The sequence below is a fragment of the Rana temporaria genome, chromosome 12 (assembly GCF_905171775.1).
Source record: "Rana temporaria chromosome 12, aRanTem1.1, whole genome shotgun sequence".
Lineage (NCBI taxonomy): Eukaryota > Metazoa > Chordata > Amphibia > Anura > Ranidae > Rana > Rana temporaria.
The window spans coordinates 146,918,982-146,942,358 of NC_053500.1; the positions used below are offsets into that span (position 1 = coordinate 146,918,982).

At 47.8% G+C, this 23,377-nt stretch overlaps 2 protein-coding genes across 2 annotated transcripts in view; both read right to left on the reverse strand.

The window, feature by feature from the left end:
• Positions 1 to 1,209: 1,209 nt before the first annotated feature.
• On the reverse strand, positions 1,210 to 2,844 carry LOC120918395 (E3 ubiquitin-protein ligase Midline-1-like). The gene has a single exon (XM_040329940.1). It carries the CDS (start codon positions 2,842 to 2,844, stop codon positions 1,210 to 1,212), a length of 1,635 nt encoding a protein of 544 aa, XP_040185874.1.
• An 8,590-nt stretch (positions 2,845 to 11,434) lies between these two features.
• Positions 11,435 to 23,377, reverse strand: part of LOC120919127 (E3 ubiquitin/ISG15 ligase TRIM25-like) — a 13,164-nt gene continuing 1,221 nt past the window's right edge. The window contains exon 2 of the mRNA XM_040331149.1: positions 11,435 to 13,390. Within this exon, the coding sequence (XP_040187083.1) occupies positions 11,696 to 13,261 (1,566 nt within the window). The 5' untranslated portion in view covers positions 13,262 to 13,390 and the 3' untranslated portion in view covers positions 11,435 to 11,695. The remainder of the gene's footprint in view (positions 13,391 to 23,377) is intronic.

A 23,377-nucleotide genomic window follows, 5' to 3' on the forward strand; every position in this document is an offset into this window, starting at 1 on the left:
AAACGCCACCCAACCACCTATCTAATGCCTCCGAGTGCCCCGCACATGCGCAGTGCGATCTCCTGTTGCTACGGATGAGTACAAGGTTACGTATTTGGGCTATTTTTATAATAAAGTTGAAACTAACCCTTTAAATAAATTGGAATTTTAGAAAGACATTTACCGTATTTTAAAATCAGGGGGAAATCGTGGGTGCGCTATATACGCCGATCCCAGCTTCCCGCGCTGTGTTTGAACGCCTCCGACGATATATACCTAGCGCAGTACACTCGGCCAGGCTCGGCTCCCCTCGCGGTCACGCCCTGTGCCACCTCCTAGCCTTTATGCGAGAGGAGCCGAGCGTGGCCAAGCGTGCCCGAGTGTACTGCGCTCGGTATATGTCGGCGGCGGCGTTCAAACACAGCGCGGGAAGCGGGGATCGACTCAGAAACAGCGCGGGAGAAGCGGGGAGGACACCACCAGGGCCGCAGACGGACGCTGGACCGGACAAGGCCGCCGATGGACGCCAGGCAAGACACCGACGAGGGGCATTCAAACTGTAAGTATTTTCTTTTTTTCCTAAAATTTTCCTTCCAGGTTGGGGTTGTGCGCTATACGCCGGGGCGCGCTACATGCCGATAAATACGGTAATTCTGAGACAAATATTTCTCCAATAAAAAACTAAATGAAACTCATAGAGGAAATAAACAAATGACAAAGATCGTATTATACCATAATATATCCCATAATACAGTGTTTTTCAACTCCAGTCCTCAAGGCACACCAACAGGTCATGTTTTCAGGATTTCCTTTAGATGAAACGACTGTGGTGATTACCAAGGCAGTGAAACTGATCAAATCACCTGTTCAAAATAATGGAAAGCCTGAAAACATGACCTGTTGGTGTGCCTTGAGGACTGGAGTTGAAAAACACTGCCATAATATATCCCATAATATATCCCATAATATATCCCATAATATACCATACACAAATAATAATTCATAATATTTTTTTAATTCATTTTCTAATTCAAGTTCATTTTCCAATATTTAGAATTCATTATTTCGTTACGTTTGTTACATTCACTATAATAAATTTTGGATTTGTTGAAATTGGTTACTATGGTCATTCAGAAATTTGGATACATCCAAATCTCCAAAAAATAAAAAATGTATCAGAAATTTTGATTTGTAACGAAACAAATTGCACAAGTCTAGTTAGTAGAAGCATCAGCTGGTTATGCGGAGCCAGGCCTTGCCCCCCATTACATGGAGCGCCCCATGAAGGGGCTCGGTGAAGGTGGTGGTGAAGGTGTATAAATGTCTGATAGGGTCACCCATCTCATAGAAGGACAGCTGGCCGGCCTCGTAATCCAAACAGATCCGGAACTTCCGACCTGAGATTTTACGATCCAGCGGGAAGTCTCTACCCCGGTGTCTGACAGCAAGATTACCGTAAAGCGTGCGCAAACACCAGGACTTGTCATTATCTCCGATGGCCGATTCGGCGCCTTCTCTTGGAACACTGGGATAGGTTATTCCGAACCTCCAACCCCCCGACTCGCTTGTCAGAACTTCCCAATGATGTCTACCAGAGCCGAAACTTTGCTTGGTTACAACTTGGCACTTCTGAAATCTCACGGGCGTCTCCGGCCGGTCATCCTCTTCCTTGGTTAGGATGGCGCCTTTCAAGTCGGCTGAGATTTTTACATTATTGGCCGCCGTGGCCTCGTCCAGGAGAAGACCCGAGGCTTCTTGAGAGCGCAGCCTTCCTTTTATAACCGTAACAATGTCAGATAGACCTACGAGTAACATCTCGGAGATCCGATCCTCCTCCAGAGGATCTTCATCATGGATAATGTCAGATAAACCTACGAGTAACATCTCGGAGATCCGATCCTCGCCCAGAGGACCTTCATCATGGATCTTTTCACCACTTCTCTCTCCGTCCTCCAGATCTTCTTCCTCACCATAGTCGGTGAGTTGCTCCTCTAGGATTGTTGTTGGTTTCTTGGTACATAGCTCCTCAATATATTTCATGTTTCTACCCAACTCGTCCTTCTCCGTTTCCATCTGCCGGATCTGTCCAGAGACCAACATCATAAACTTCTCTTGGTGTCCGAAGATCTCCTTCAGGACTCTCGTTTCCAGATCTCCCAGCTGCCTTGAAATGTCTTTGAATAAGGCCGAGACCCTCTTCATTTCACCGGCGGTTTTTCCTTGGACCTCCCTCTTGCGTTCCTGAAGTTCCTCAAGTCTTTTCTCCATTTCCGCTTTTTTTGAGGTCATCTTCTCCAGGATATTCCTCAGCGTCGCCTTCTTCTTCTCCGACGCTTCGTCTATCGGTTCCACCCGGTGTCCCCTGTGTTGCCCGGTAAGGCAGGCGGCACAGATACAGGCGGAGTCATCGGTACAATAATATTTAAAGATCTTTTTGTGGATGGAGCAGTTTTTGGCCTTCAGGCATGCAGAAGGCTCTGCTAACGTGTGTTCTGGTGCCTCTCTATGGATAGTAAGGTGGGAATTACACAGCAAAGCATCGCAGTGCAGGCAAGATTTAACGGCAGGGACCTGAGAGTCCGTGCAGAACGTGCAGAACATTCCGGAATACTCTGCAGCCGGCTGAGCAGACAGGAAACGTTCTGCTATGTTACGGAGGGTTATGTTTCTGTACAGAGTGGAGCGATCGAGGAACTCTTCCCTGCAGTCCGGGCAAGTGTAGACCCCGGACCTCTCCTGAGAATCCAGCACCAGATCTATGCAGACCTGGCAGAAGTTGTGTCCACATCTCAGCGTCACGGGATCTGTATAAACCTCCAGACAGATGGAGCAGTGCAGCTCTTCTCCCAGATCTGCAGACGCCATTTCTTATTCCTATAATTGAGTAAGAACGAAAGTGAAAGTTTTCTCTCTTCCCCAAAAAAAACGCAGCGTCACCCTGAGCTCTGGACCTCCTCTGAGTTAACCCCTTTCTCTGATTTGCAGCTGGTATAGGGGATCGTGCAAACTGGGATGTCAGGCGTCCCAATACTTTTGGTAATATAGTGTAAATACAATATATACCGTATTTATCGGCATATATCGCGCACTTTTTTGCCCTGAAAATCAGGGCAAAATCGTGGGTGCGCGATATACGCCGATAAATACGGTATATATTTATCGGCGTATATCGCGCACTTTTTTGCCCTGAAAATCAGGGCAAAATCGTGGGTGCGCGATATACGCCGATACCCGCGCCGAGTTTTGAATACTGCGCCCACATATACCGAGCGCAGTACACTCGGGTATAGTCGGCCAGTCTCGGCTTCTTCCGCGGTCACGTCCTGGACGTACAGGATGTGAGCGCGACAGTTGCCGAGCCTGTCCGAGTGTACTGCGCTCGGTATATGCTGGCGCAGTATTCAAAACTCGCCGCGGGAAACGAGCGGGGAGGACGCGAGGATGCCGCAGAAGGACGCCGGACCCGCCGAAGAGGACACCGGACCCGCCGCAGAAGGACACGGAAGCCGACGAGGCCGCCGATGGACGCCGCGCAAGACACCAAAACTGTAAGTACAAAAATAATTTTTTTTCCACAGGATTGGGGGTCACTTTAGGGGTGCGCGGTATACGCGTTAGCGCGTTATACCGCGATAAATACGGTATATTATTATGTTATTATTATTATATCATATATATATATATATCAGCAGTGTAGCCTAGAAGTCCATGGTTAACCCTGCATGTCTGATGAAGGTGCATTATGTAACCACTTCAGCTCCGGAGGGTTTTACCCCCTCCCCAGGCCATGTTTGCTATCTAGCACTGCGCTACTTTTTCCCGGTCATGCAACACTTTTCACAAACTAAATTTATATCATTTTTTTCCAAACAAATAGAGCTTTCTTTTGGTGGCATTTGATCACCACTGGGTTTTTATTATTATTATTATTATTATTATTATTATTATTATATAAAAAGGAAAAAAAAGCTTACATTTTTTAAAAGAAAAAAAAAATATTTTCTGCTATAAATTTTGAAAAGAAAAAAAAAAACAATATTGTTTACTTTCTGCTATAAAACATCCAATAAAAAAAAAGTCATATCTCTTAATACATTTTTTGCCAAAATGTCTTCTTCTACATGTCTTTGGTAAAAAAAATAAAAATAAATCCTAATAATAAATTAGTGTATATTGATTGCAGTGCCGGCCCAAGACATTGTGCTGCCTGGGACCAAGAATGAAATGCTGCCCCCCCCCCCCCAAAAAAAAAATCACGCCCACCAAAAGGCCCCCACATTCATTATTTTATAACATGATAACTAAAGAGGACCTGTCATAGCTCTATACATGTATATAGGAGTATAAAGAGGACCTGTCATGGCTCTATACATGTATATAGGAGTATATAGAGGACCTGTCATGGCTCTATACATGTATAAAGAGGACCTGTCATGGCTCTATACATGTATAAAGAGGACCTGTCATGGCTCTATACATGTATAAAGAGGACCTGTCATGGCTCTATACATGTATATAGGAGTATAAAGAGGACCTGTCATGGCTCCATACATGTATAGGAGTATAAAGAGGACCTGTCATGGCTCTATACATGTATATAGGAGTATAAAGAGGACCTGTCATGGCTCTATACATGTATATAGGAGTATAAAGTGGACCTGTCATGGCTCTATACATGTATATAGGAGTATAAAGAGGACCTGTCATGGCTCTATACATGTATATAGGAGTATAAAGAGGACCTGTCATGGCTCTATACATGTATAAAGAGGACCTGTCATGGCTCTATACATGTATAAAGAGGGCCTGTCATGGCTCCATACATGTATAGGAGTATAAAGAGGACCTGTCATGGCTCTATACATGTATATAGGAGTATAAAGAGGACCTGTCATGGCTCTATACATGTATATAGGAGTATAAAGTGGACCTGTCATGGCTCTATACATGTATATAGGAGTATAAAGAGGACCTGTCATGGCTCTATACATGTATATAGGAGTATAAAGAGGACCTGTCATGGCTCTATACATGTATATAGGAGTATAAAGAGGACCTGTCATGGCTCTATACATGTATATAGGAGTATAAAGAGGGCCTGTCATGGCTCTATACATGTATATAGGAGTATAAAGAGGACCTTTCAGGGCTCTATACATGTATATAGGAGTATAAAGAGGACCTGTCATGTCTCTATACATGTATATAGGAGTATAAAGAGGACCTGTCATGGCACTATACATGTATATAGAAGTATAAAGAGGACCTGTCATGGCTCTATACATGTATATAGGAGTATAAAGAGGACCTGTCATGGCTCTATACATGTATATAGGAGTATAAAGAGGACCTGTCATGGCACTATACATGTATATAGAAGTATAAAGAGGACCTGTCATGGCACTATACATGTATATAGGAGTATAAAGAGGACCTGTCATGTCTCTATACATGTATATAGGAGTATAAAGAGGACCTGTCATGGCTCTATACATGTATATAGGAGAATAAAGAGGACCTGTCATAGCTCTATACATGTATATAGGAGTATAAAGAGGACCTGTCATGGCTCTATACATGTATATAGGAGTATAAAGAGGACCTGTCATGGCACTATACATGTATATAGAAGTATAAAGAGGACCTGTCATGGCACTATACATGTATATAGGAGTATAAAGAGGACCTGTCATGGCTCTATACATGTATATAGGAGTATACAGAGGACCTGTCATGGCACTATACATGTATATAGGAGTATAAAGAGGACCTGTCATGGCTCTATACATGTATATAGGAGTATAAAGAGGACCTGTCATGGCTCTATACATGTATAAAGAGGGCCTGTCATGGCTCCATACATGTATAGGAGTATAAAGAGGACCTGTCATGGCTCTATACATGTATAAAGGAGTATAAAGAGGACCTGTCATGGCTCTATACATGTATAAAGAGGACCTGTCATGGCTCTATACATGTATATAGGAGTATAAAGAGAACCTGTCATGGCTCTATACATGTATATAGGAGTATAAAGAGGACCTGTCATGGCTCTATACATGTATATAGGAGTATAAAGGGGACCTGTCATGGCTCTATACATGTATATAGGAGTATAAAGAGGACCTGTCATGGCTCTATACATGTATAGGAGTATAAAGAGGACCTGTCATGGCTCTATACATGTATATAGGAGTATAAAGAGGACCTGTCATGGCTCTATACATGTATATAGAAGTATAAAGAGGACCTGTCATGGCTCTATACATGTATATAGGAGTATAAAGGGGACCTGTCATGGCTCTATACATGTATATAGGAGTATAAAGAGGACCTGTCATGGCTCTATACATGTATAGGAGTATAAAGAGGACCTGTCATGGCTCTATACATGTATATAGGAGTATAAAGAGGACCTGTCATGTCTCTATACATGTATAGGAGTATAAAGAGGACCTGTCATGGCTCTATACATGTATATAGAAGTATAAAGAGGACCTGTCATGGCTCTATACATGTATATAGGAGTATAAAGAGGACCTGTCATGGCTCTATACATGTATAGGAGTATAAAGAGGACCTGTCATGGCTCTATACATGTATATAGGAGTATAAAGAGGACCTGTCATGGCTCTATACATGTATATAGGAGTATAAAGAGGACCTGTCATGGCTCTATACATGTATATAGGAGTATAAAAGGACCTGTCAGGGCTCTATACATCTATAGAAATGTTCTGCCCGCCCGCTCCTGTCACCACCAACAGCAGCGGCGCCGGGCTCCTCACAGGCAGTGTCGCCTGCCCGCTCACTTGCTGACTGCTCCCCCCCCCTCTGGAAGTGTCCTCACAGGCAGCCCGGCGCCGTGCTCCTCACATGCAGTGGAGCGGGCGGAACGGGCGGGCATCTGTATGCTGCCCCCCCTAAAATTGCCGCCTGGTACCCATGGTACCACCCGGTCCCATTGCAGGAGAAGGACGGACAGTGGAGATCACCCACCAACCACCACCCCCACCTTCTCCACCCCCCCGCACTGTCTTCTGGGTCCCAGAAGACAGCGGGAACCAGTGGGATCACACAGCACATTCGCAGTAGGGAACCAGGCTGTGAGGCCACAAAGCTTCACTTCCTGATTCCCTTACCAAAGATGGCGGTGGCAGCACCTGAAAGCCGAGGGACAGATCGGCTTCGGGTGCCGACATCGCGGGCGCCCTGGACAGGTAAGTGTCCTTATTTTAAAAGTCAGCAGCTGCTGCATTTGTAGCTGCTGACTATATAAAAAAAAAAAAATAATAATATGGTGGAACTCCGCTTTAAGTACCAAAGTTTGGCGCCATACCATGAGTGTGCGCAATTTTAAAGTGTGACGTGTTGGGTATCTATGTACTCGGCGGAACATCATCTTTCACATTATTCAATAAATTGGTGTAAATAATGTGTTTTGGTTTTAATTCACGGCAGTGATTTTTTTGTACTTTATCGCATTTGAAAAATTGCTGCGCAAATACCGTATGACATAAAAAAATTGCAATGTCCACCATTTTATTCCCTCAGGTCTTTGCTAAAAAAAATAAAAATAAAAATTTTATATATAATAATAAAAAAAAAGTGTGTGTGTGTATATATATATATATATATATATATATATATATATATATATATATATATATATATATATATATATATATATATATATATATATACACACACACACTTTTTTAGCAAAGACCTGAGGGAATAAAATGGTGGCCATTGCCATTTTAATGTCATACGGTATTTGCGTAGCAATTTTTCAAATTTTATATTTACATTATATATATATATATTTATTTATTTATTTTTGGGGGGGGGGGGGGGGTCTGAGTAATTTTCTAGCAAAAAAAGATTTTTACATGTAGGAGAGAGATGCCAGAATTGGCCTGGGTGGCAAGTGGTTAACAAAATATAACTTTCCAATTATCCAATATCACTTTTTTTTGTCAAGAAAAGCTTTATTGAACATTAACAAATTGCATGCCAAAGATACAACATCAGGGAAATACAAACAGAGAAAAAAATCTGACATACAACAAACTAAACATCAGAGAGTTTCTTCATAGAAAGCATTATAGGGCTCCCAGGGGTGACATCAGCCACAATCTTCCTGCCAGGGCTGACCAGACAGCGCCCTCATTGGTCACATAGGAAGGTGAAAGTGATGATGTCATGTAAAGTGATGACATAGTGTCCAGAAAAAACTAAGAAACAATGTAACAAATGAACAGTTTTTGATGCCGTCTTTTAACTTTCCAACTCCATAACGAAACAGGACATGAATGTGGGAACTGCGGGGTCTGGAGATCATTACTCAACACCACAACCCTGACTGTGAACCTATCAATACACTTTATGGCCCCATTCACACCTAGCATTTTGCAAACGCATTTTTGTGAGACACGCCTACGGCAGTCCATTCATTTCAATGGGCCGCCCCCCTATGCACGACAAAGTGACTATTTGCCATGTTTTTTGCTCGCAGAAAAACTACACATCAGCTTGCCGCGTTTTGGGTGCCATCAACAATGAATGTAACAAGTGTTTTAGCACATTTCATAAACGTGCACAAAAAAACAAACAAAAAAATTTTTTGTAAACGCGTAATTTTGTGCGCATTTACAATACTTGCAGGCGTGAACGGAGCCTACAATGAATCTACTACAAGCATACAATGGACAATACAGCAGCATTTTCTTATCTGTGTATGGAAGTTATGTATGAGGAGGAACTCTATATTATAAAATATTATTTATATTATGTACTGTAAATGTCAGAGAGAGAAAATCTGTCCTAAACCCGAATTGCCTAGGAGAAAAGCCTTTGCGGGACTCCTAGGCTGCATACTAGTATTAGAGCCTGTGATAGGACAGCCCCAAATTTAGGATTCTGCCCTGGACTGGAATCTTCCATTAGAGGCATAGAACTCTTGATTTGTTGTGTGTATTATTCAATAAGTATCTGCAGGTTAAATCCATATGTGGTACAATTCACAATCCAGTGTGGGGATCACACGGCCTGAGCTAATGCACCACTGCGTTGGCAAGCTGATGAGTTTCGGGGTATGCACCCCCTTCCTCAGAGCAATCTCTGAGAAGGGTATACACCCCCTTGCTCAGAGCTTGCTCTGAGCAAGGGGGTGCATTCCCCGAAACACGTCAGCTTGCCAAAGCAGTGGTGCATTAGGTCAGGCCATGTGATACCCACACCGGATTGTGAATCCAAGAGTTCTATGCCTCTAATGAAAGTTGCCAATCCAGGACAGCATCCTATAAATTTGGGGCTGTCCTATCACAGGCTCTAATACTAGTATGCAGCCTAGGAGTCAGTAAACAGCAGCTTCCTGCAAAGGCTTTTTCCCGAAACACGCCAGCTTGCCAACACAGTGGTGCATCAAGTCAGACCACAATACCCACACTGGATCATAATTCGGTGTATCCCCAGAAACACGCCCGCTTGCCAATGCAGTGGTGCCTCAGGTCAGTCCGCCTGACACTCACACTGGATCGTGATTTGGTGTATTACTACGCCTATATATTTCTCATTGTTTTGGGAGTATGGATTGGGCGGTTTGTTCTTTATTTTAATATTTATTTTATATTAATTTTATGTGTGGGTATCACATGGCCTGACCTAATGCACCACTGTGTTGGCAAGCTGACAAGTTTCGGGGGATGCATCCCCTTGCTCAGCGCAAGCTCAGAGCAAGGGGGTGCATTCCCCAAAACCTTTCAGCTTGTCAACACAGTGGTGCATCAAGTCAGACCACTCACTATACCCACACTGGATCACTATTCGGTGTATCCCCCGAAACACGTCAGCGTGCCAACGCAGTGGTGCATCAAGTCAGACCACTATACCCACACTGGATCACGATTCGGTGTATCCCCCAAAACACGTCAGCGTGCCAATGCAGTGGTGCCTCAGGTCAAACCCTCTGACACTCCCACTGGATTGTGATTTTGTGTATTACTACGCCTATATATTTCTCATTTTTGGGAGTATGGATTGGGCCATTTGTTTTTTTATACTTATTTTTTATTAATTGTTATGCTCTTTGGTAACGCACTAGGAATTTGCACCCTTCTGTGTGCTTTATTTTCAACTGACACTTCATTATTACTCTTTGCACCTCCCTGTCTGCTATCTAAAGATTAGAAAGGTAGGAAGAGGTAAGAAAGGTAAGGGGAGGGGGGTGGAGGAGCTCGGCCAGCAAAAAAAGTAAATTAGACACTCACTGAAGAGAAAGGGTAAGGAAGGGGCAGATCCAAGGGGGAAACAGGGATATTACCCCTCCCCCCTGAGAATTTAGTTGTGGCCGGGTGAGTCAGCGGGTGAGTGCGCGGGCGGCACGGTGGGTGGTTTGGCGGGCAAGTTAGTGTGTGGGCGGCACGGTGGGTGAGCCGCTGAGCCGACCAGCTGCCCGTTCGCTCGCACAGTCACACTGACTGTGCGAGTGGGCGGGCAGGAGAGCGGACATAGCTGGGCAGGCAGGCAGGTGAGAGCGGACAGGCAGCTAGGAGGCTCGGTGGGTGAGATGGGCAATCAGCGGGCGGCGGAGCAGAGAGATGACATTTCTCAACACCCCGGCGCTCCCCCTGCAGTTCTGCCCTCACTCACTGTGTAGGCAGCAGAGAGATTACATCAGGAAGTGACAATCCCCACCTTAGCAGGAAAGTGACAATCTGCAACGTGCGGCATGTGACGTGGCGAGTGGGCAATACGCAACGCGCGGCAGGTGACTTGGCGAGTGGGCAATACGCAACGTGCGTCAGGTGACGTGACAAGTGGACAAAATCCGCAACGTGCGGCAGGTGAGGTGGCTAATGGATAATCTGAAAAAACGTGTGGACAATCCGCAACGTAAATTTACCATGGTGCCATGACGATTGAAGCGTCAACACCAGACATTTCCCTCCAAAAAATTTCTGCAAAATTATATATTTTCTGGCCCGAGACTAGACTCTGGATCCGCCCCTGGGAAGGAGGAGGGGCGGGTCTAGGAAAACTGACTCTTTCTTGAGTAGTCAAATTTGCTGACAAGTTCAAAAGGCACATTAAAAGTCCCTAAGAAACATTTATGGAATGTCTTTACCTCAATTTTTTTTTTTAGGTTGGGTCTTCATAAGAGCTTCATGAGCAGAGAAAAGGGGGAGGGCTCAGGCCTTACAGTGGAGCCTCGGATTGCGAGTAACGAGCGTTAAAAAAAAAAAAAAAAAATCCTAACTCGTTTTGCGAGTGTTGTCTCACAAAATGAGCAGGATTCGGGCCAAAGTGGTGTGCAATACCACGTTTGGCATGAGTAGGGAGGGCGCCGGAGCCAAACGCTGCTGCTCGGGAAATCTCAGAAATACTCCGTTCCCGAGCCTCTCAGAGTTCAGCCGAGGTGTCCTCGGGCCTTTCCGAGTGATTCTGAGGCTCTCTGACGCCCCCCCACCTCTGGCCACATGAGGTATTGCATCCTCTTGAAGTCAATGCGGAATGGATTATTTTAGATTCCATTCACTTCAAAGGGGAAACTCGCTTTGATATGCGAGTGCTTTGGATCACAAGCATTCTCCTGGAACGGATTATCCTCGTAATCCAAGGTTGCACTGTATTTTGTTACCCATTGCGTTTTAGTTCTCTGCACGTGAAACCCATAATCTGACAACCAATGGAAAGTGAGATCATCAGAGCGCACCTAACTTCTGATTCTTACCCACCGGTCCCAGATGTAGAATGCAGGGTAGAGGGGCTCGGTGAAGGTGGTGGTGAAGGTGTATAAGGGTCGGACGGTGTCCCCGAGCTCATAAAAGGACAAGGACCCGGCCTTATAATCCAGACAGATCACTATCCTCTGGGAAGAAATGTTGTCAGGTAACTGGATGGTTTTGCCCTTGTGCATCACGGAGTATTTCTTATTATTAATCGTTTTGCACAAACACCAGGACTTGTTATTGCTCCCGATGTAGGAGCGCTCCCCTTTCCTCTCGATCCCGCCATAGGCCACCCCAATCCTCCAGTTCCCCGTCTTGCTGGTCTCCACCTCCCAGAAATTCTGCCCCGATGAAAAGCTCTTTGTGCCCAGAACCTGACAGTCCTCAAACCTCTCCGGAGAATCCGGATGTTCGCTTTTCGCGTAAAACGCCGTTTTCAGGTTCTCTTCGATTTGGAGAAAATTGGAAACGGTGTTGACATCCAGCAAAATGTCCGCAGCTTCTTCTACGCGGATCTCCTTCTTCACGAGCGATACGATGTCGGCTAAACCCGAATGCAGAGTGAAGGAGATCAAATGATCCAGATCACCAACATGGCAGAGAAAGTTCCCGGTGTCCTGATGTTCTTCTTCCTCGGGATCGGGAAGGTCGCTCGTTTCCGATTCTTGTTCCTTTAGGACCGCCAGGGAATCTTCGGTCTTGCAGAGTTCTTCAATGTACAACATCTTCTTGGATAGCTGGTCCTTCTCGATTTCCAGCTGCTGGATCTTCTCCGAGATGGACGATGAGATCCGTTCTTCTCGTCTACTAATCTCCGACAAGACCCTCTCCTCCAGGTCACCCATCTCTTCTCGGAGGTCTCTGAAAAGGGCGCCGATCCTCTCGGTTTCGCCGGTCAGTTTTTCCCGCACATTTTCCTCCCGTCTCTGAAGGGTTTGGACTTTTTTCTCGGCTCGCTCTCTCTTTGAGGTCAGTTTCTCTAGAACGGTCCTCAGTTTCTTCTTTTTCTTCTCAGATGCGTCACTCATGGGTTCCACCTGGTGTCCTTTGTGTTCTCCAACCAAGCAGCAGGTGACACAGATACAGGCCGAGTCCTCAGGGCAGTAGTACTTGAGGACCTCTTTGTGGTTGGGGCATTTTCTGTCCTCCAGGGACTCTGTGGGATCGACTAGCACGTGTTCCACGGACCTGCGGTGCCTTTCTAGGTGCTTTTCACATAGAGAAGCTTCGCACAGCAGACAGGTCTTCACCGCGAGAGCAGGAAAGTCACAATAAGTGCACAAGATCCCGGCTTCCTCCTGACCTTGGAGAGCGGATAGAAAACGTTCGGCTATGTTATTGAGAGCGATGTTTCTGTACACAGCAGAACGATCCGGAATCTTTTCCCTGCAGTCCGGACAGGAATAGTTTCCGGACACCTCCTGTTTGTCCAGCACATGATCGATACAGGTCCGGCAGAAGCTGTGCCCACATCGAAGGGTCACGGGATCGTCATAAACATCGAGACAGATGGAGCAGTTCAGTTCTTCTATCAGATCATCCGAATCCATTCTTAATGGAGAAAGGACTTCTAGAAAAACGCCGGATAACTCGGAGCTCAGCACTGCGGATAATGGATTGGTTTTTTAAATCCTGGTCCAGAATATAGTTTAGGTTAAAGTGACGGTTGAAGTTGAACCCTGGGCAAAATAAAAATGAATAAATAAAAAAAAAAGATACAAAATTAGTTATTATTACTACAACATTATGTGGATTTTTTTTTAATAATTCTATTTTATTTTATACATTTTTTCTTAACATCATATATAGGAAAACAGTAAGAGACGGTTCACACTGGGGCGGCACGACTTCGGGGGCGACTCGGCAAGGCGTCCCTGAAGACGACTTCAGAGGCGACTTGCAAAATGACTTCTGTACAGAAGTCAATGCAAGTCGCCCCCAAAGTCGTACAAGAACCTTTTTCTAAGTCGGAGCGACTTGCGTCACTCCTATTAGAACGGTTCTATTGAATAGAATGGGACGCGACTTGTCAGGCGGCTGAGTCCCAGTATGAACCGGTGATCTGCCGAGCTGGTTCCGGCTATCGTGAAAGTTCCTGCGCAGGCGCAATCTGATCTGCCGAGATGGTTCCGGCTAACGGGAAAGTTCCTTCAAGGACTGCGCAGGCGCAAACTTGCCGACGGAAATCTCCGAACCTCGGCCGGCATCCAGGGCGACGTGGATTTCGAGGAACGTGGCCAGTCGGCCTCACGTCCTCGCTTCGCTCGCTCTGCCTCCTGGCTCTTTTTTTAACATCCTCCAATCCATGGGGATGTTAAAGAATGAGCCTGGATGCCGGGCGAGGTTCGGAGATTTCCGTCTGCGCAGTCCTTGAAGGAACTTCCCCGTTAGGGGAACCTTAAGGACAAGTCACCGGCTCTTAAGCCCCATACACACCATCAGATTATCTGCAGATTTTTGTCTTCAGATTTACCAAAACCATGTAGTACAAGGGCCTGCCTGATTGCATACAAATTGAAACTCTTAAGGTTTGACCTCATATTATATGGTTTTGGTAAATCTGAAGAAAAAAATCTGCAGATAATCTGATGGTGTGTATGGGGCTTTACAAAGACATACATATAAAAAGCATACATGTATATCACTCAATATTAATAACATTCACATACGACAACCAAAAACAACACCGAGTAAATATAATAAAAAAAAAAACAAAGGAGAGAAAAAATGAAATAAAAATGTATTTAAAAAAATAAATAAAAAAAGAAGGGGAAAAAAGACAGAGGAAAAAAAAAAAAAAAAAAAAGAAGAGGGGTGGAGAGATAAAAAAATAATAAAAAAAAAAAAAGGGAAAAGGGAAGGGGGGGCATGCAAGGACTGGGGGTAGTTACACTGTAAGAGCAATCCTATCTCCCCACAATGTTCCACAATGGTTCGGTGATGAAAAAGAGAAAAAAATAAAAATAAAATCCCTTTCTGCAATATTTATATGTCCGTATATCTATATTCAGGTGTAGGGAAAAACTGTGCCATAGTTACCTGGTTTACTATTCCTGTATATATTATGTGCATTTTTGTTTAATTGGCATCGTCCACATTCTGACACTTTTTGTTTAACTGCTTGCTGACCAGGCGACGCAGTTATACGGCGGCAGGTCGGCTCTGCTGGGCGAGATCACGTAGCTATAGGTCATCTCGCCGAGCAGCAAATGGGGGCACCCGCGATCGCTCGTTATAGAGCGAGAACCGGGAGCTGTGCGTTTAAACACACAGCTCCCTCTCCTGTCAGGGGAGAAATGCTGATTGTCTGTTCATACAATGTATGAACAGCGATCTGTCATTTCCCCCAGTGAGTCCCAAAATATTGCTTTTTTTTTCAAAATTGTCGCTCTATTTTTGTTTATAGCGCAAAAAATAAAAACCGCAGAGGTGATCAAATACCACCAAAAGAAAGCTCTATTTGTGGGAAAAAAAGGACGCCAATTTTGTTTTGGGAGCCACGTCGCACGACTGCGCAATTGTCAGTTAAAGCGACGAAGTGGCAAATCGCAAGAAGTGCTCTGGTCTTTGACCAGCAATATGGTCCGGGGGTGAAGTGGTTAAAAGTGAAAATCTGTATTTTTTGCTAGAAAATTACTTAGAACACTATAAACACATACATACACAGAGTATCTGACAAAAGTAAGTACGCCCCTCACTCACATGTGTGTAAATCTTTTTCTTGTATCTTTTCATGTGACAACACTGAAGAAATTACACTTTGTATCTACAATGTTGTGTAGTGAGTGTAAAGCTTGTATAACAAATCACTCAACACACAGCCATTCATGTCTAAACCGCTGGCAACAAAAGTGAGGGCGCCCCTAAGTGAAAATCTCCAAATTGGGGCCCAAAGTGTCAATATTTTGTGTGGCCGCCATTATTTTCCAGCACTGCCTTAAAGCGGTAGTTCCCCCTCCAAAAAACGTTTCCCATTAGATTGAGGCCCATTTTGTCTAGGGGAATCGGGTAGTGGTTTTAAAATCCGAGCATTACTTACCGTTGTAGAGAGCGATCTTCTCCGCCGCTTCCGGGTATGGGCTGCGGGAGCGGGCGTTCCTTCTTGATTGACAGGCTTCCGAGAGGCTTCCGACGGTCGCATCTATCGCGTCACGATTTTCCGAAAGTAGCCGAACGTCGGTGCGCAGGCGCCGTATACAGCCGCGCTGACGTTCGGCTTCTTTCGGCTACTCGTGACGCGATGTATGCGACCGTCGGAAGCCTGTCAATCAAGAAGGAACGCCCAGTCCAGAAGACCATACCCGGAAGCGGCGGAGAAGATCGCTCTCTACAACGGTAAGTACAGCTTCGATTTTAAAACAACTAGCCGATTCCCCTTCACAAAATGAGCCTCAATCTAAGGGTAAACATTTTTTGGAGGGGGAACTACCGCTTTAACCCTCTTGGGCATGGAGGTCACCAGAGCTTCACAGGTTGTCACCGGAGTCCTCTTCCCCCTCCCCCATGACGACATCACAGAGCTGGTGGATGTTGGAGACCTTGCGCTCCTCCCCCTTCCCCCCCACAGATGATCAGTAGGGTTTAGGTCTGGAGACATGCTTGGTCAGTCGATCACCTTAACCCTCAGCTTCTTTAGCAAGTGGGCAAACTTACACAATCTGTAAGGGACCGTTTAGGAATCTATAATCTAGGGAGCCGCTGACACATTTCTCAGGCCAGGAATGAAGGTGAAGGTTTTGCACCGATTTATAAATAAACCCGATTACATTTCAGATAAACCGGGAACAGATTTTTATGGTGTTCAGATTTACTTTCCATAAACCGCTCCATTCTCCAGCTGAAGTCACGGGAGATCACATCAGTTCCAGCATTCTACCACTAGAGGTCGCCATCAGCCAACACTATAGAGGTCTACTATCGAGATGCAATAGTTTTGGGTCACCAGTGAAGGGGAAACGAGAAGTGAGTGAGAAACTTATATAGCGCAACACATGCGAACTAAATCGCCTTAGTATCCATTCCCTAAACTAAACTTTTGCCCTCAGAAGAGATGGGTTTTGATTTTTCTTCTGAAGGCCAAGTGATTCACCTCCAACCGGATGGTGGTTGGTAGAGCGTTCCATAGTCTAGGTCAGTGATGGAGAACCTTGGCACCCCAGATGTTTTGGAACTACATTTCCCATGATGCTCATCTACACTGTAGAGTGCATGAGCATCATGGGAAATGTAGTTCCAAAACATCTGGAGTGCCAAGGTTCGCCATCACTGGTCTAGGTCCTTGAATTCCAAACCTTCGTTCTCCTTTGGGTATCTGGAGGAGGTTTTGATTGGTGGATCGCAGAACGCGATTGGGGTTGTGGGCTTTTAGTTTCTCGCATAGATATTGGGGGGCGTTTCCCAGAATACACTTATGTATTAGGCAGAGTGCCTTGAAGGTGATTCTTTTAGGCCTCGTACACACGGACGGACTGTCCGATGAAAACGGTCCGCTGCCGGATTTTGGTCTGATGGCTGTACACACCATCAGACCAAATTTCCTGCGGACAGCGAACGCGGTGACGTGGCAGCGCCGTCGCCGCGGCGATGTGCGCGACCCTGGAAGGTCAATGCTTCCACGCATGCGTCGAATCACTTCGACGCATGCGAGGGCTTTCGGCCGAGCGGACATGTCCGGTGAGTCGTACAGACGACCGAACATGTCCGACGGACAGGCTTCCAGCGGACATGTTTCTTAGCATGCTAAACATTTGTCCGCCGGAAACCTGTCCGCTAGGCCGGGGATCCGGTCCGGTCGGCCGTACACACGACTGAACATGTTCGCGGAAACATGTCCGCAGTTCGTTATCATTGGAAAACGAGAGAGAGAGAAAAGAGAGAGAAAAGAGAGAGAGAGAAAAGAGAGAGAAAAGAGAGAGAGAGAGAGAGAGAGAGAGAGAGAGAGAAAAGAGAGAGAAAAGAGAGAGAAAAGAGAGAGAGAGAGAGAGAGAGAGAGAGAGAGAGAGAGAGAGAGAGAGAGAGAGAGAGAGAGAGAGAGAGAGAGAGAGAGAGAGAGAGAGAGAGAGAGAGAGAGAAGAGAGAGAGAGAGAGAGAGAGAGAGAGAGAGAGAGAGAGAGAGAGAGAGAGAGAGAGAGAGAGAGAGAGAGAGAGAGAGAGAGAGAGAGAGAGAGAGAGAGAGAGAGAGAGAGAGAGAGAGAGAGAGAGAGAGAAAGAGAAAGAGAAAGAGAGAGACGTATATTGCTGGGACCCGACAATTCATTACATTGCTCTCATTCATAAAACTATGTATGGCTGCTCTGTAAGCAGCCCCGCTGAGCTATGATTGGCCAAAGGCACCCTGCCTTTGGCCAATCATGGCTCTCGCAGCAGAGCGCGCTGTGATTGGCCAAAGCATGCGGGTCAGGTGCATGCTTTGGCCAATCAGCAGCCGCCAATGCACTGCGATCTCGTCTCGCTGTTTATTATGGCGCATTCCGTAGGCGCTTGAATTTCCCATAACGTTTGTTATTCGGCGAACACTCGATGTTTGAGTCGAACCGCGGGCTCATCCCTATTGGCCATTAGGTGGAGCAGAGGAGACAGGAGGAGTCGATCCATTTGAAAAGATAGTGACATTTTGCTCAGGTTTCTGATGCTCAGGGGGGGGCGGGTATCAACTCTAAGAACAAAAATTTCATCTATTGCCACCTACCAGACCTTACACGTGGCGGCTGCCTTCGTTTTCTTTTTTTCTTGTCCTTTTTTTAACCTGGTGATCCTGCCAGTAACACATTTCCACCCAGTGTCACCATCAGTGTCCCCCCATCAGACCTGCCTACCAGTGCCCCCTCATCAGTGCCACCCAGTGTGCTCAGTGTCCCCCCCATTAGTGTGCCCAGTGTCCCCCCCCCCCATCAGTGCCCAGTGTCCCCCCCTCATCAGTGTCCCCCCCATTAGTGTGCCCAGTGTCCCCCCCCCCATCAGTGCCCAGTGTCCCCCCTCATCAGTGTCCCCCCCATTAGTGTGCCCAGTGTCCCCCCCCCATCAGTGTGCCCAGTGTCCCCCCCCCATCAGTGTCCCCCCCCCTCATCAGTGTCCCCCCCCATTAGTGTGCCCAATGTCCCCCCCCTCATCAGCATGCCCAGTGTCCCCCCCATCAGTGTCTCCTCATCAGTAACATCAGTGTGCCCATCACCTATCAGACCCGCCTACCAGTGCCTCCTCACAGTGTCCATCAGTGCCACTCATCAGACCCGCCTACCAGTGCCACCCAGTGTGCTCATCAGTGTCCCCCCCCCCCCTCATCAGTAACATCAGTGTGCCCATCACCTATCAGACCCGCCTATCAGTGCCTCCTCTAGGTGTCCATCAGTGCCACCCAGTGTGCTCATCAGTGTCCCCCCCCATTAGTGTGTCCATCAGTGTCTCCTCGTCATTGCCATCAGTGTGCCCATCACCCATCAGACCCGCCTACCAGTGCCTCCTCACAGTGTCCCCTCATCAGTGCCACTTATCAGTACCACCTATAAGACCCGCCTACCAGTGCCACCCAGTGTGATCATCAGTGTCTCCTCAGCTATTAGACCCGCCTATCAGTGCCTCCTTAGAGTTACCTACCAGTGCCACCCATCAGTGTCTCCTATCAGTGTCCCCCCCCCCCCTCATCAGTACCTACCAGTGAAGGAGAAAAATTACCTGTTTGCAAAATGTTATAACACACTCCCCCCTCCCCCACCAGCGGTGATTAAATACCAAAGAAAACTATCAGTGTGTAGAGTGTCACATGACTGAGTCATTGTCATTCAAAGTGCGACAGCGCTGAAAGCTGACAATTGGCCTGGGCAGGAAGGGGGTAAAAGTTCCCGGTATTGGAGGGGTTAAATCTAATAGTGGGAGAGGGGAGGAGCCTGGTGCCAGTCGGTGGCATAATTGGGTGAAGGTTCTATAATAATGATGGGGGGGGAGGGGACATTCTCGGTGGTCCTGCGAGGGTCTAAATCAGGACAAGACCCCAATATAGCCGCCGACAACTGTGCGCGCCCGTCACTCCCCCTCCGCCATCCGCATCGGGAATCCTCCGGAATGTCGCAGCTGGCGGTCACCTTGTCCCCGGGAATCACCCAAAATAAATGTCCGGGTTCAAGAATAGTCCGGGAGACCGCGCAACCTGTCCGCCATTAAAGGGGCGGCGCAACTTCTGCCGGAAAAAATGTAATAAATGCACCGACATTAATAAAAAAAGTGTTTATTAACCACTACAGCTTCAGAAGGGTTTACCCCCCTTCATGGCCAGGCCATGTCTTGCTATTCAGCACTGCGGTACTTTAACTGACAATTGCGCGGTCGTGCGACATCGTACCCAAATAAAATATAAAAAAATTCACACAAATAGATTTTTTTTGGTGGCATTTGATCGTTTTTTTTGCGCTATATAGGATTTTTCTTTTATATATAAATAACAAAAAATAGATTTTTTACTTTCTGCTATAAAATGGAATTTCTTCAGAATTTTTTGCTACAAACTAAAATCCCGAGAAGCGGCGGATATTGATTGGATATCGATCGGTTTGTGTGATCGCTACATGGAAACGAAAAAGTGCCAGAAAAGGGCGGGGACTGAAAGTGGAGAAACCCCCCCCCCCCCAATGGTGGTGAGTAACCCCTTCCATACCGGGGGGCACTTTTACCCCCCTTCCTGCCCAGGACAATTTTCAGCGCTGTCGCACTTTGACAATTACGCGGTCATGCGACACGATACACAGAGGACGTTTTTATAATTTTGTTGAAGACAAATGGAGATTTCTATTGGTGATATTTCTTAAAAAAAAAAAAAGACCGAAAATTGTGAAAAAAATAAATATAAAAATCATTTTTCTTTAGTTTTTGTTATAAAATTTGGTAAATAGGTAATTTTTCTCCTTCGTTGATGAGGCTGCACTGAAGGTCACTTATGAGGCTGCACTGATAAGACAGCACTGAAAGGGCACCAATTAGGTGGCACAGAGAGGCTGCACTGATGGGGGAACGATGGAGGCTGCACCAACGGGGGGAACGATGGAGGCTGCACCAACGGGGGGAACGATGGAGGCTGCACCAACGGGGGGAACGATGGAGGCTGCACCAACGGGGGGAACGATGGAGGCTGCACCAACGGGGGGAACGATGGAGGCTGCACCAACGGGGGGAACGATGGAGGCTGCACCAACGGGGGGGAACGATGGAGGCTGCACTGAAGGTCACTGATAAGACAGCACTGAAAGGGCACCAATGAGGTGGCACAGAGAGGCTGCACTGACGGGGGAACGATGGAGGCTGCACTAACGGGGGAACGATGGAGGCTACACTGATGGGGGAACGATGGAGGCTACACTGATGGGGGAACGATGGAGGCTGCACTGATGGGGGAACGATGGAGGCTGCACTGATGGGGGAACAATGGAGGCTGCACCGACGGGGGAACGATGGAGGCTGCACCGACGGGGGAACGATGGAGGCTGCACCGACGGGGGAACGATGGAGGCTGCACCGACGGGGGAACGATGGAGGCTGCACCGACGGGGGAACGATGGAGGCTGCACTGATGGGGGAACGATGGAGGCTGCACTAACGGGGGAACGATGAGGCTGCACTAACGGGGGAACGATGAGGCTGCACTGAGGGGCTGCATTGATGGGCACTGATAAGACAGCACTGAAAGGGCACCAATGAGGTGGCACCGAGAGGCTACACTGATGGGCACTGCCCTGATTATCTGTACAGATCTCTCCTGTGAAGAGAAATGCCGCGGATCGGCTCTCCTCTCCTCATAGGCTGTCAATGTGAGGAGAGGAATGCCGGTCGCCGTCAGTTCCGCGTTTACATGTGATTGGACACGGCGGATCACATGGGTATAGAGCAGGTGATGTGCCCGGGGACAGAGCATCCTACCGATCGCCTCGCTGCGTCATGTGACGTCGCCCCAGAACGAGATCCGCCGCCACCGCCGGTCGTTTGACAATACGGCGGGGGGGGGGGGAGGTTAGATCCCACCCAAAGAAAGCGCCGTCTCCAAAAAGAAACCCCCTATGTGTCCCGTGTCACGTGACCGCGCAATTGTCACTCAGAGTGTGAGAGCGCGGGAAGCTGAAGGTCTCCAGAATGGCGCAGTATGGCGGTCGCTATGCGGGGGTCAGATGAGGTCGTCGGGTTCCTGAGAATCGCGGATCCGTCCCGAATTGTACCGAGTGACGCGGTCACGTGACGGGGGGGGGGGGGGGACACGGTATTATATTTAGCCCCCCCCGGGTGGAATGATCGGCGTGCCGGACGGTTTATTTTCTAGCCAGGAATTCGTCTCGCCGTCCCGTCACCTGTCCCCACCAACTGGCCGCTTCCAACCCGCAGAACACAAATATTTCTCCCCCTCCCCCCCTCCTCGGAGATCCACCTAAAAAAAGACCCGAAAATATAAGAGAGCCCAAGGTGCGGATTTGTGGGGCGGGGGCTCTGATCACATGACACGTGTCGGTCAGATTTGTGGTCGGCGGAGGGGGAGGGGCTCTGGTCACATGACACGTGTCGGTCAGATTTGTGGTCGGCGGGGGGCTCTGGTCACATGACACGTGTCGGTCAGATTTGTGGTCGGCGGGGGGGGAGGGTCTCTGATCACATGACACGTGTCGGTCAGATTTGTGGTCGGGGGGGGGGGGGGGGAGGGGATCTGATCACATGACACGTGTCGGTCAGATTTGTGGTCGGCGGAGGGGGAGGGGCTCTGGTCACATGACACGTGTCGGTCAGATTTGTGGTCGGGGGGGGGGGAGGGGCTCTGGTCACATGACACGTGTCGGTCAGATTTGTGGTCGGCGGGGGGGGGGGGGGGGGCTCTGATCACATGACACGTGTCGGTCAGATTTGTGGTCGGCGGAGGGGCTCTGGTCACATGACACGTGTCGGTCAGATTTGTGGTCGGCGGGGGGGGGGGAGGGGCTCTGGTCACATGACACGTCAGAGGAGCCGCCATTCATCCTCCTCCAGGCTCTTCAGGGCGGAGTTTATTATTAAAGATCACTAGTGACTTCTATAGTGCTGACATACTGCGCGGCGTTGTACCATACATTCTACTTCTGTCCATCCAACCCCCATATTCACACAGCTCCGCAGGACAGAAGAGCCCCATACAGCAGAGCTCAGACTGCGCCCAGAGAAACAGCACAAGGAGCCAATCAGGTGTGCTGCAGTGCTTGTATACGAACAAGGGGCATGCAGCACACCCGATTGGCTTCTTGTGCTGCTTCTCCATCCCCCAGTCTGAGCTCTGCTGTATGGGGATTGATAAACTCTCGCATGTCACTCTGCTCTCCCTTCTACCGGCACCGGCTGCCGGGGGGGGGGGATTGGGGCAACAACCGGCACCGGCTGCCGGGGGGGGGGGGGGGGTTGGGGCAACAACCGGCACCGGCTGCTGGGAAGGGGGGGCAACAACCCACACCGGCTGCAGGGAAGGGGGGGGCACCAACCGGCACCGGCTGCAGGGAAGGGGGGGCAACAACCGACACCGGCTGCAGGGAAGGGGGGGCAACAACCCACACCGGCTGCAGGGAAGGGGGGGCAACAACCCACACCGGCTGCAGGGAAGGGGGGGCAACAACCCACACCGGCTGCAGGGAAGGGGGGGGGCACCAACCCACAACGGCTGCAGGGAAGGGGGG

Excerpts from the sequence above, each read along its gene's own strand:
- LOC120918395 (XM_040329940.1), bottom strand. The coding sequence starts at position 2,844 with ATGGCGTCTGCAGATCTGGGAGAAGAGCTGCACTGCTCCATCTGTCTG.